This window comes from Capricornis sumatraensis, chromosome 2 (assembly GCF_032405125.1).
Source record: "Capricornis sumatraensis isolate serow.1 chromosome 2, serow.2, whole genome shotgun sequence".
Taxonomy (NCBI): domain Eukaryota; kingdom Metazoa; phylum Chordata; class Mammalia; order Artiodactyla; family Bovidae; genus Capricornis; species Capricornis sumatraensis.
The window spans coordinates 135,969,922-135,983,946 of record NC_091070.1 but is presented as its reverse complement, the minus strand read 5'-3'; the positions used below and the strand labels follow the sequence as shown (position 1 = coordinate 135,983,946).

Genomic DNA, 14,025 nt, shown 5'->3' with positions numbered 1-14,025 from the left:
AATACTGGAGTGGGTATCCATTCCCTTTTCCAGGGGATTTTCCCAATCCAGGGATCGAACCTGTACCCTCCCTCATTGCAGGCAGATTCTTTACCGTCTGAGCCCCCAGGGAAGCCCTGAAAGTAAAAAATCCCTTTGTTAGAATGCGAGGGCTGCTATAACAAAGTATCACAAACTGAGTGGATTAAAACAGTTTACTGTCTCACAGTTCTGGAGGCCAGAAGTCCAAAATCGAGGTGTCAACAGGGCCATGCTCTCTCTGAAGGCAAGAAGAGAAGATACTGTTCCATGCCTTTCTCTTAGTTTCTTAGTCTGAGGCTTTCCTTGACTTGGAGCTGTATCACTCCAGCTGCATGGCTGTCTTCTCCCTTTGAGTCTTTGTATCATCCACCTGCTGTGCGTGTCTGTGTTCAAATTTCCTGTTTTTATTAGGACACCAGTCATATTGATTATCTGTGTAAAGCCTCCTCCGTTTTCAAATAGGGTCATATTCTGAGGTTCTGCATATTAAGATTTCAGTATTTCTTTTGGGTGAGCACAGTTAAATCCATAACAGACCCTAAAATTATAATAAACTTGGGGATTTATGCATCTCAGATTAATGGACTAGCTTGTTACAGGCCACCCTTCCCTCTGAGAAGGGTGAACTTTTCCGAAAAACTATGCAAAATATTAAAAATAGCTGCTTGAAGGCATTAGAAGCTGCCTTCAGCAAGGATTTAAGAGGTTTCGAATCAAAGACCTGGGAAGCATAAAGAGATGAGCCTGACATTTGGCCTTGGTTTAACCCTCAAAGCAGTTGCCAGTTTGTAAGTAGCAGCTAAGGAGCTGAGCCAAAAGCAGTGATGGAGAGGCTAGGAAGCTGAGCTGAGATTCTGGCAATTTTACAGGACAAAGGGGACAAAAATGGAGTCCAGAGCCCACTCGCAGAAGGAGCCTTGGTAAATACCCTGAGTAGTTGGGACTCTGTAAGAGTTTCAGCCTAGAAAAATGAGTATAATGGCTGTAGATCAACCCTTACAAAAATTGACATTCAGCTTCCAATCAGCTTAGTCACTGCTTAAATGAAAGTGATAGGTCCTAACCTTTCTACTCACCAGAAAAAAATGTGTATCTTCTCTGGAGGAGAATAACATTACTCTGAGCCTAAAATTATTTCTTCAAGTTACCATGCACAAAAAGTTACCAAGCATACGAAAAGACATGACTGCATGACCAAAATCAAAAGGAAAACAAGATGATAAAAACAAACCAAGGAAAATACAGATTTGGAGAAGATCTAATAAACTTTATACAATAATTGTAATTAGTCAAGAGTATGGAAAATAAGAGAATTTGAAACCATTTTAAAACTTAAATTGAATTTTAGAACTGAAAAATACAGTAACTAAAATTTAAAACTAAGTAAATGAAACTAAGTCTCAACAAATGTATTTAACAGCAGGTTTGTCACAACTGAAGAACACTTTGGAAAATAAGACAAAAGAAAATATCAGTAGGGAGTTTGGGATTGACTTGTACACACTGCTATATTTAAAATGAATAACCCAACAAAAAAAATGGAGAGACGACAAGAGATAGATAAGGAATGATACAGATTAGATGAAATTGGCCATGTGTTGATAATTTTTAAAGCTAATTGATGGGTTCATGGGGTTTTATTATACTACTTCTTCCACTTTTGTGTATGTTTGAAATTTTCCATAAGAAAAGAGTTTTTAAAAATTATAAAGGAAGAAAGAAAATATAAGTGTGGGACACACAGAACAGGGTGTAAGATACAGAAAACAATATAAAGATCTGACATATATATATGTCAATGGAGCCCTGAAAAGAGAGGTGAGAGTTTGTGGAGATTGTGGCTGAGAATCTTCTAAAACTGATGAAAGATATTGAGCCACATATTCAAAAGTCTTGTGAACCTCATGAAGGATAAACAACAAATCTGGCATGTTTAAAGACAGACCAGCAGCCTAGCTGGAACATGGAGCACGTGGAAGTGGAAGTTCTTGGTGATGAGATTGGAGGCACTGGATCAGGTGGGGCTTTATAGGAGTTTAGCATTCACTCCAATTGTATATTTGGGATAAATTTGTTAGAAATTTGAAATCAATTTGAGGATTTTAAAAAGGAGAGACATGATCTTCTAAGATGACTTTTGATGCTGTGTGGAGGATGAATTGCAGAAGCCACTCAAGTGATTGGGATAGTTTGGATGAGGAATGCTTATGTTTTGGCATGGAGTTATAACAGTGGAGGTGGTATCATTCAGGATGTATTTTGGAGGTAGCCCCTTCTAATGGATTGGATATGGTGAATGTGGGAAACAAAATTGAGAGTAACTCTTAGCTCTTTTTCCTGAGCATATGAGTAGATGATTCTGCTGTTTATTGAAATGGCAAAGACATCCATTGGAGCAATTTGTGGGGACAGATAGAGATCAATTCAGTTCAGTTCAGTTGCTCAGTCGTGTCCAACTCTTTGCAACCCCATGAATCTCAGCACGCCAGGCCTCCCTGTCCATCACCAACTCCCGGAGTTCACTGGGACTCACATTCATCGAGTCAGTGATGCCATCCAGCCATCTCATCCTCTGTCGTCCCCTTCTCCTCCTGTCCCCAATCCCTCCCAGCATCAGAGTCTTTTCCAATGAGACACCTCTTCGCATGAGGTGGCCAAAGTAGATCAGTAGACCTATTTTGACCACGTTAAACTTGAAGTGTCTATGAGACATCAGGGACTTCCGCAATGGCTCAGCAGGTAAAGAGCCTGCCTGCAATGTAGGAGGCCTGGGTTCAATCCCTGGGTCAGGAAAATCCCCTGGAGGAGGGCATAGCAACCCACTCCAGTGTTCTTGCTGGGAAAGTTCGATAGACAGAGGAGCCTGGCAGGCTATAGTCCATAGGGTCACAAAGAGTTGAAGGTGACTAAAGTGGCTGAGCACACATGAGACATCAAGTGGACATGTCATGTAGGCATTTAAAATACTAATATGGAACTCAGAGCAGAAGTTCAGACTAAAGATTTGAGTCGTCAGCATACAATTCTTATTTAAAGCCATAGACCAGAATGGGATAGGTCAGCAAGAAAGTGTAGATAGAGAAAACAAGAGGCCCTAGACCAAACACTTAGAAGTGGTATTAAATTGCTTAGCAAGTACAAGAAAGAAGCAAGAATTCATATATATCATTTCTCATATACTTTTGGCCAGATCTTAGTCACACTGCTATAGTTCAAAAAGAAAGTGAAAAATGTAGTCAGTTACTTTATTTTGGGTAGCCAAAGCCCAGCTAAAAATAGAGGATTCTATTATGATGGAGAGGGAAAGTGGATATTTAGGATGCAGCTAGCAGACTTTCTACAGAGGTTGAAGCAAAGAGTAGTAGGTCTTGCAAAGGAGAGTGAGAAGTAGCCAGGGAGTAGGAGGAAAAGTAGACAATTGTAGCACCTTGGAAGTTTATAGAAAAAAATCTTATTAGGAAGGAGGCAGAGAGCTGTTTTGGAATTAAGTAAGATGAAGCCAAAGCCTTGGGCTTTAATAGAAATGGAGTTCATTAGTAATCTTAAGAGCCATTGCAGAGGGAAAATGAGAGCAAAAACCCAGTTAGAGTTACTTTGAAGAGAGAGTGGGGTACAGCAAATTTTGGTAAGTCTTTTGGAAAATCTGGCTGTAGAAGGGAGCAAAGAAAAGAATTATCTAGCAGAGACTAAGATTATCTAGAAAAAGTTTTGTTTTGCTTTGTTAAAGAAAGGCACTATTAAAGATACGACAGTACCTATATAATAAAGGAAAAGTTGGTAATTCATAATGGAGTACATCTGGTGGCATGACTAAAGGAGCAGAGAAGGGGAGGGATAGCAGATATTCATGAACAATAGAGTTTACCGTAGATTAGCTCTCAACTTATTTCAATTCACCCCTTTAAAGATGAAAATAGTACATAATGCATTGTGCATCTTGGTTTATGAAAGAAAGATAAGATAACTCCACTCAACAAACACATGTACGGAGTATATACTGTGTGATAAGCAGTGTCTAAGTGTTTTAAATCTTGTATCTGTGTGATGTCCCAAATTGAGGGATTTGGCAAATTAATGTAGTTTATATATTTTAAAGTAAGTGTTAAGACATCTATATATTTTTTTTATTATTTTTCACTTTTGCCAGTTTTGTTCACATTAGATAAGAGTTAGATAAGGAAGTTTCTACTACATTACCATGGAACAATGTTATATGTTTTAGGTGGGAAAAAGTAAGGTATATGTATTATGTTATTATCTGAGTAAAGGGGGGATAAATATATATACACACACATATAAAATTGCTAACAGTGGTTGTCTCTGGAGTGGGGATCTCCACTCTTGTTGAAATCTTTGTGCAATGTATTATTAATATGCTTAACTAAGTAAATAATTTAACTTTTCTTTGGTGATTCAGGTTATTCCAATGTGTCCAGAACACTTTTTGGCAGTTTCTTCTTCAGCAAATAAATCAAACGTTAGTTTGTCTTCTCACCATTTGTCTCCTTCAAATTTAAGTTAAATTCTAAATAAAAACTCTGGTTACTTGCCAGAGAGGGGTGGGGGACATCCAAATAGTTGGATTTAAGATCATCAGAATTTTATACTTGAAGTGAAAGTGTAGTTGCTCAGTCATGTCCAGCTCTTTGTGACTCCATGAACTGTAGCCCACTAGGCTTCTCTGTCCATGGAATTCTCTAGGCAAGAATACTGGAGTGGATTTGCCAGCATATAAATAAATACCTACCTCAAAACTATTTGACATATATTTAATTTTAAATCATTAGTCGTATGATATCCTTATAGTGTTTTTTATCTTTGGCAGGAATTAAAAGGTGGAAAAGCTTATGCAAAGGTAAGTTGGTCTTCTTTAACTCTTTTGGAATTTGTAATATCCCTCATTGCTATTTGTAAGCCTAAAAATTAAGTGGTTTGCTTTTCTAATTGCTGTTCAAGCATGGATGTTTTTAAATGAGCAATTTGGAGATTGAATAGTTGGATCCAACAATAAATTATAGGCATATTCTTTCTAAATGCTGATTATGGGATGTCATTTAGCTTAAACTTCCTTGCTAGAAGACAATCTCTGGTTTGCATTAAACAATAGCAACTGTTAATTTGGTTTCCCTGGGAGGTAGTCTCATTCCCACCCAACCCCCAGTGGAATAGGACTCCCAACTCTGTGCTCGTTTAGCACTCTCTATACTGTCTTTTCCCTGGTGGCTCAGAGGATAAAGCATCTGCCTGCAATGCAGGAGACCTGGGTTCGATCCCTGGGTTGGGAAGATCCCCTAGAGAAGGAAATGGCAATCCACTCCAGTATTCCTCCCTGGAGAATCCCATGGACAGAGGAGCCTGGCGGGCTACAGCCCACACGGTCGCAAAGAGTCGGACACGACTGAGCGACTTCACTTCATACTGTCTTTTATACTTTTATATGGAATTACTAATGAATGCGCTCACTTTTTGCTAGATAGAAGGAATTAGTAATTAATAATACTACCAGAAACCCATATACTCTCTTCTATTTCTAAACCTCTTTATTCTCTAAACCACATACTCCTCTTTTTTTTCTGGTCACACCATGATGCTTGTGGGTTCTCAGTTCCCCCACCAAGGATTGAACCCTGGCCACAGCAGTGAAAGCCCAGAATCCTCACCATTAGGCGACCAGGGAATTCCCCACTCTTCTTTTGTATTTCCAGCCCCTGTGATGGTGTCTCCTTCAATCCAGTCATCTAAGCCAAGAACCAGGGCATTAGTTTCAACTGTCAAATTACCTAACTCCCTAAAACTGGTTCGTTGTAATGTCAATTCAGATGCTCTTTGCTACAAGTAACAGAAAAGTCCCCTCACATAGAGGCTTTTTTAATCTCACAAAACAGGCAGATAGGAGATAGAGCTTCTCCAGGATTCACTGACTAGAGAATATCATCAAGAACCCATGTTACTTTTTGTTTTATTTTTGTTTTTTTCTTACATTCTCTATGTGATGGCTTTGTCCTTGGCTCGTCCCTTCAAGATCAGGAGGTAGCTAGCTGCTCAGGTTTTAGTCAGCATATTCACATATAACAAAGCCCAGCTTCTTTCTCCACTTATGTCTTTTTTGAGTGAGAAAACTTCTTAGAGGATTGCCCCGTACCTCAGATTGGCGACAGCCAGATCATATGCCCCCTCCTAAACTAGTCATGGGCAGTAGGAATGGATTGCCATGGTTAGCTTGGACTAGTCACAACTGAACAGTCATCTGGAGTTGGGCTGCTTTCCTTGTGCACATGGATGAGCTAAGAGTGGATACTTGAATAAAATCATGGCTTGCTCACAAGGAATACCAAGGCATTAAATGGTGGGTAGGCAAAAAAAAAAAGAGATAGAGAGAGTCTGCTGTGATTGACAAATCTTCTTCATTTCTCTCTTATAAAAAGCTTTTGAAACCATCTCTTCTATCTAGTCCCAAGACCACTGCCTTAGATTATGCCTTCATTATTTCTTATTTAAAACACGCATTGGCCTCCTATCTTTTGTTCTGTTCCTCTGTTGTCTCTCTCCAGTTCATTCTCTGTATTATTGCCGGGGGGATCATTCTAAAATTCAAAGGTATCGTATCCTTCCTCCACTTTTAGCCCTCCAGCAGCTCTCTGTTGCCTGTAAGGACAACAAAATGAAAAGTCCTCAATCTAGCATATTAGACTCGTGTTGGTTTACAGATCTTCCGTCTATACGTGCACCCACCCACCCACACTCACTCATCCTATGCTTCAGACATACTGCCCTCAGAGCGTTCCTGGGGTGAGCTGTGCTGTTCTGGCATTTGTGCCTTGTGACTTGGTGTTCTCCCTACCATGCACGTGCTTCTATCAACTCATGTATAATTAAGAACTCAGCTTAGTCATCCCTCCCCACTGAGAAATGTTCTTTTTCACTCTCTTTCTTGTAATTGTGCCTTCCTTTATCCAGCACAAGATCTATCGCAGTTATACCTAGAATGTATGTATCTATGCCATTTTAATGAGACAGTTATCTCAGTGAAACCAAAGAGGAAATCACAAGGAAATATGGACTCTCGTATCTCATTAGAATGTAAGCTCTTTCAAGACAGCTGGGTTGTTTTTTTTTTTAAGGCCGCATTGTACGGCTTGTGGGATTTTAGTTCCCCAACCAAGGATTGAACCTGTGCTTCCTGTAGTGGAAGCCCAGACCGCTAGAGCAGTCCCAGGACAGTTCTTAACCGTGTTGTTCATGACTGGTGTTCAGTATCTAGAGCAAAGCCAGACACATAAAAAGTGTTCAGTAAACATTGACCTTAGTGCGCTTTTCTTCATGGAACTGACCAGATTCTTTTCTTTTTTAATTTGCTTTATGCTTATTGTAATACCAGCATTCTGGCAGTGGATGGTAAGCCTTAGGGCTGTTTTTTATTCAAAAACATATATATAATTGCCTACCACGTGCTAAGCATTGTTCCCAGCACTACTCTAAGTTTAAGAGATACAGCAGTAAACTAAAACAGACAAAAACCCCTGCCTTTGGGGAGCTTACATTCTGATGAAGGATTAAGTGAGGAGGACACAATAGATATGAAATATGTACATACATGATGTGATGATAACTACCAAGAAGAATAACGCAGATGAAGGTTAGAGGGTAGGGGAGTGAGGAGGCAGGCATGCTCTAGAATGGTCATGGAAGCCCCCTTTAGAGAGATGACATTTGAACATAGACCCTAATGGAGGGAGAAAGAATGCTAAGAGAAGCTTTAAGAAAGAATGCATCAGGCAAAAGAACAGTGAGTACTAAAGACCTTGGGGTGGTCTTGGCATTTTCAAGGAAAAGGATCTTGTGGCTGGAAGAGTAGATAAGGAGGTGAAGGGGAAATGACAAGGTGGCCGTGGACAGAGGAATCAAGACAGTCAATGTCAATGCAATTGTCTTTCAAGGAGTTTTGCTGTGAGGGGGAGCAGCAGAATAGTACAGTGGACTGGAGAGAGATGTGGGGTGAGGTTTTGTTTCCTTCTGTTCATTAAGATGGAAGAAAACCCAGCATGTTTGTGTGCTGATAGGAATGATCCAGTAGAGAGGGAAGAATCCCTGTAGCAATGAACTTGAGTAGGCAAGAGCAGAGTGCTTGACCTCAGATGGGAGCACAGCCAGCTCACTTAGGGTAAGTTATTACTTACGTTACTAAGTTAAAGTAATAAATTGCTTTTATTTGTGAATGAAATAGGAGGCAAGACATCAGCAGAGAGTGTGGATGGAACAGATATTGGAGGTTCAAAGAGGAAGGGTCATATGTGATAGGCAGGGTATGACAGGGCATGTGGGTGATGTGTGACCACACCGCCACAGGAGTCCTCACATGTTCATCGGGTGTGGCTTTGCCCTGGACATCTCCCGGCTTTTCGCTGATCTCTTGGACCAGAGTAATCACATGAAGATTAGGTAGATGTTACTTGTGGCTTACCATGTTTCTGGCTCCCTGCCTTTGGACCTTGTGTCCTTCAACTGATCTTTTAACTACTTTCCTTCGTTCTTTTTGTACCAATTAAAACCTGCTAAAATAGTGCTCTAGCCTACAAGTAAAATCTTCATCTTGAATGCCATTCATACATGCATTTATATGCACTTTAAAGTGTTAAAGCAGGGATTTTAAAATCATATCGAAGGCTTTGCTGGTGGCTTAGCGGTAAAGAATCCGCCTGCCAAGGCAGGTGACATGCGTTCAGTCCTGGTCTGGGAAGATTCCACATGCCTCAGAGCAACTAAGCCCATGTGCTATGCTGTACTCAGTCACTCAGCCATGTTTGACTCTTTGCAACCCAATGGACTGTAGTCTGCCAGGATCCTCTGTCCATAGGGATTCTCCAGGCAAGAATACTGGAGTGGGTTGCCATGCCCTCCTCCAAGGGATCTTCACAACTTAGGGATCGAACCCAGGTCTCCTGCACTGCAGGTGAATTCTTTACCATCTGAGCCACCAGGGAAGCCCAGCTAAGCCCATGCACCCCAACTATTGAGCCTTTGCTCTAGAGCCTAGGAGCCACGGCTGCTGAAGCCTGTGAACCTACAGCCTGGGCTCTACAATAAGAGAAGTCACCACAGTGAAGCCTGCACACCACAACTAGAGAAAAGCCCGCAGCAATGAAGACCCAGCACAGCCAAAAATAGATATTATTTTAAAAAAGAAAGCAGAATCCCAGGAACCTTTTTTTTAAAAAGCCACAGTAGGATTTGAAATGTATAATACTTTTTATTATATATTCAGGGAGATGTGCTTAATTACAGACTCAAAACACTTTTTGTTAATAAAAGACTATATACACTTAGTGATGTAGAATCGATTTAGTTTGTTCAAAAAATAATGATATAAGGGGAATAATTTTTTTTTTTACCACTTGGGAATGAGAAATAAAGTTGAGCAACATGAGAGGAAAGACCAGACAGTAATCTTTGATAGCTGCAGAAAATGGGGCCCAAACTTGAGTAGTAATAAGAAGGAGGAATGGGTTTCAGCCAAGCTTCTTTGCTGGGTTAACAGTAGAGAAGGCTAGTGTGGGGAAGGAAACAAGAAGGCTTCATTCATAAAGAGAGATCTAGCTCAGGGGAGACCAGTGAGGCAAATACTGTGTAAGGTGGTGAAGGAGTGGGAGCTTATACCAAAGAAAGTGTGTGGTGCACTTAAGTCATTTTGCTGCCAGGTGGAGAGTGAGAACTTAATAATCTGCAACTATCTGTAGTCACCAGCGGTTAACTGGGAATAGAGCCAAACCAGAACAGGGAGAGGCGAGTCTGATCAGTTTTCTCTCTCTGTGTGCAAGTGATCAAGGTTGATCTGCTAGTATTTCCCATAATGTGGTGTGCTACTTGCAGTGATTTCCATTGTTTAATATACATTGTTACATCAACAGTTACATGTTTTAATGGGTAGAGGAAAATATATGGAGTAAACAAATCTGTTATTTCAAAGATCATATTACTCAAGACAAGAGTTAAATAGGTAATGAAAGTGAAAGAAACTCAGTTATGTCCAACTCTTTGTGACCCCCATGGACTGTACAGTCCATGGAATTCTCCACCAGAATACTGAAGTGGGTTGCCTTTCCCTTCTCCAGGGGATCTTCCCAACCCAGGGATCGAACCCAGGTCTCCTGCATTGCAGGCGGATTCTTTACAAGCTCAACCATATGATTTTACAAAAAGTGAGCCAATTTTTAAGACATATTAGGCAAAGAAAAACAGGTATTGTTAAGTTGGCAAAAACTGCAAATAACCGGTTTGAGACAGCTTGGGTAGAATATGGGTTGAATGTCTTATTTAAAGAGAATATGATAGAAGCCTACTAGATATTCTATTAATATAATTCTCTTTCTTTTCATAGCTGGGCTTTGCAGATCTAAACCTGGCAGAGTTTGCTGGATCAGGAAATACCACTCGTCGCTGTTTACTGGAAGGCTATGATACCAAAAATACAAGACAGGACAATTCCATTCTTAAAGTAAGCACATTTCCAGATTTACATGTTCAACAAATGAGATTCTCTGCCTTTAAATAATCATAGTTGTATATTGTCAGGCTTCTCAGGTGAAAGTGAAGTCGCTCAGTCATGTCCCACTCTTCGCAACCCCGTGGACTGTAGCCCACCAGGCTCCTCCATCCATGGGATTCTCCAGGCAAGAATACTGGAGTGGGTTGCCATTTCCTTCTCCAGGGGATCTTCCCGACCCAGGGATCGAACCCATGTCTCCCACATTGCGGGCAGACGCTTTAACCTCTGAGCCCCTCTCCTGCCAATGCAGGAGACATGCGTTTGATTACCTGTGTCGGGAAGATCCCCAGGAGCAGGAAATGGCAACCCACTCCAGTATTTTTGCCTGAGAAATCCAATGGACAGAGGAAGCAGGTGGGCTACAGCCCAGAGTCGCAAAGAATTAGACATGACTTAGCAACTAAACAACAACAAACAATATAAGGTCAAGATGGGAACCAGTACGAGGATCATAAGCTGGCCACACCACTAAAATACACAGCACATAGGAGGAAAAAACAATCCAAATTACAGAAGCACTGAAAAGTAACAAACGTTCACCTTCATGATCCCAAGGTGTTTCTCTTTGGTGCTGAGAACGTTCAGGGAAGAATACATATAATCACTACAGCATGAGAGCTTACTGAGCAGAAGGAACATCATAAATGAACACCTTACAATGTTTCCAGCTCCCAAAAGGTGATTGCCAGCACAGCTGTGGTGGGCATATGTAGAAGTCACTGGGTTCTCTCACAAGTGACATGACAGATGGAACTCACTTTGGACATCTGCCCTACTGTTTCCAAGTACCTTCAGAAGCTCTATACCCTGGGGAACCCAGAGGGAAGACACACTTCAGAGAGTTGGTGCCAGTATTAAATGAGACCAGTGGAGAAAATGTTTGGAAAGTACTTGGATCTAGTAAAACCCACTGGATGAAACTTTTGCTGTATTTTAGTTAGGTTTACCCTCTTATGGTAAGTTCCCGAATGATAAGAAAGGAAAATAATCCTGAGTAAAACTAAATACTCAGAAGTTAGCAGACAAAGAATTAATTACCTATACCTGACAGTTTTCAGACTCATCTAGCCTGGCACATAATAGATTCTCAAATCATGACTGTTGTTAAGGTTATTGTTGTTATTACCATTATCACCGGTATTTCCAGAAGAACATAATAAGATCCTATGGCTGATTGTTTAAAATTAATTATTTATTTAAATTGGAGGCTAATTACTTTACCATATTGTAGTGATTTTTGCCATACATTGACATGAATCAACCATGAGTGTACATCTGTCCCCCATCCTGAACCCCACTCCCACTTCCCTTCCCATCCCGTCCCTCAGGGTTGTCCCAGTGCACAGCCCTGAGCTCCCTGTCTCATGCGTCGAACCCGGACTGGTAATATACATGTTTCAATGCTATTCTCGCAAATCATCCCACCCTCGCCTTCTCCCACAGAGTCCAAAAGTCTGTTCTTTACATCTGTGTCTCTTTTGCTGTCTCGCATACAGGGTCATCGTTACCATCTTTCTTTCTAAATTCCATATATATGCATTAATACACTGTATTGGTCTTTTTTTTTTTTTCTGACTTCACTCTGTATAATAGGCTCCAGTTTCATCCACCTCATTAGAACTGATTCAAGTGCATTATTTTTAATAGCTGAGTAATATTCCATTGTGTATATGTACCACAACTTTCTTACTCATTCATCTGCCAATGGACATCTAGCTGCAATGAACACTGGGGTACACGTGTCTCTTTCAGTTCTGGTTTCCTCAGTGTGTATGCCCAGCAGTGGGATTGCTGAGTTGTATGGAAGTTCTATTTCCAATTTTTTAAGGAATCTCCACACTGTTCTCCATAGTGGCTATACTAGTTTGCATTCCCATCAACAGTGTAAGAGGGTTCCCTTTTCTCCACACCCTCTCCAGCACTTATTGTTTGTAGACTTTTTGATAGCAGTATGGCTGATTCTTAAAAGGCAGTCAGCAACTAGAGAATAGTATTTCAAAAAGCATTAGCAAAGCTTTAAGTTCTGGTCCAACAAAACAAAAAAACACCATTTCCAAATAATAGTACTCTAGGTATTCATTCCGTCATTCTTTTAGCTTTCAGCCAGAATTTGAGTAGCCAGAGGCTTAGGGAGCTTAAGGAACATAATTACAGCCACATAGCAGGAGGGTAGATTGTGACATCAGGGCTCTGTGTTTGTTCTTAGATCTCTGGAGCCCTGTGTAAGCACTTCAGCTCTGCCCCAGTTTCCTCCTCTATAAAAGGGGAATTTCAGTAGTTGACGCAAGGGGGCTGATCCTCAGTTCTGAAAGAGTTACTGTATGTGATTTTGCCAACACTCTTTAGTTGTATGAAATAGAAATCCCTTAGGTTAGCTCCTATAAAAGAGAGCTTTAGGTCAAATGCAGGGACATTTCACAGAGCCCTAGGATGGGAAGTTACAAGCAGACCTGAACTTCCAGGAACTGAAGGACCTTTCTAGGGACTGTTCTTGGCTCTCTGCTTTATAATTTCTGTCTGCACACCAGCTTCCTGTGCTTACTCACAGCCTCCCTGCCTTCCTAAGAACTTCAGCTGCTAAGTGGCGTTGGCTTGCTATGATGTCAGCAAAATATGGGACGTGGAGGAGGCTGTTTTTAGAGACCTTGTCTGAAAGGTCTTGGCCTGGTATGTTCCCAAAATGTGTTTGCAATAGTAGCCTCATGGTATGCTTCAGGACAGGGTGGATGTTCAACGAGATGCTAACTGCTCCTTTCCAGAAAGTGGCAAGAACGTTAGTGTAAGTCACTTAGTACCTTGAAAGAGAAGCTGATCCAGCTGAAAGTAGAGACTTTGAATACTTTTAAATTTTTATAGCTTTATTGAGCTATGATTCACTGGCCATACATTTCACCTAGTTAAAGTACACAATAGAATGGTTTTAGTATATCCAAAGGTGTGTCCAACTATTGCCATAATCAGTTTTAAAACATCTTCATTACCCCAAAAAAGAAACCTCGTATGTGCTCAATAGCAGTCACTTCCCACTTTACCCCCAACTCTCTGCCCTTCCCCATAGCCCTCAGCAACCACTAACCTACTTTCTCTCTGGATTTGCCTATTCTGAACATTTCATATAAATGGGATTATAGAATAGGTAGTATTTTGTGTCTGGCTTCTTTGAACTTAACATAATGTTTTTCAAAGTTCAGCCATGCTGTAGTATGTATCAGTACTGGGCTCCTTTTTATAGCTAAGTAATACTCCATTGTTTGGCTATACCATATTTTGTTAATCGGTTCATTGATCCTTCACTTTTTTAGCTGTTATGAACAGTGCTGCTGTGGGCATTCATATACAAGTTTTAGTGTGGGCATATGTTTTCTTTTCTCTTGGGCATACATTCAAGAGTATACATGCTTGGAGCAGAATTCTTGGGTCACATGGTAACTCTGCTTTTAACTTTTTGCAGAACTACCTTT

At 40.7% G+C, this 14,025-nt stretch overlaps 1 protein-coding gene across 1 annotated transcript in view; it reads left to right on the top strand.

The window, feature by feature from the left end:
* Positions 1-14,025, top strand: part of EEIG2 (EEIG family member 2) — a 75,152-nt gene that overhangs the window by 36,784 nt on the left and 24,343 nt on the right. The window contains exons 3-4 of the mRNA XM_068966325.1: positions 4,847-4,876; positions 10,397-10,513. Coding sequence (XP_068822426.1) covers positions 4,847-4,876; positions 10,397-10,513 — 147 coding nt within the window. The remainder of the gene's footprint in view (positions 1-4,846; positions 4,877-10,396; positions 10,514-14,025) is intronic.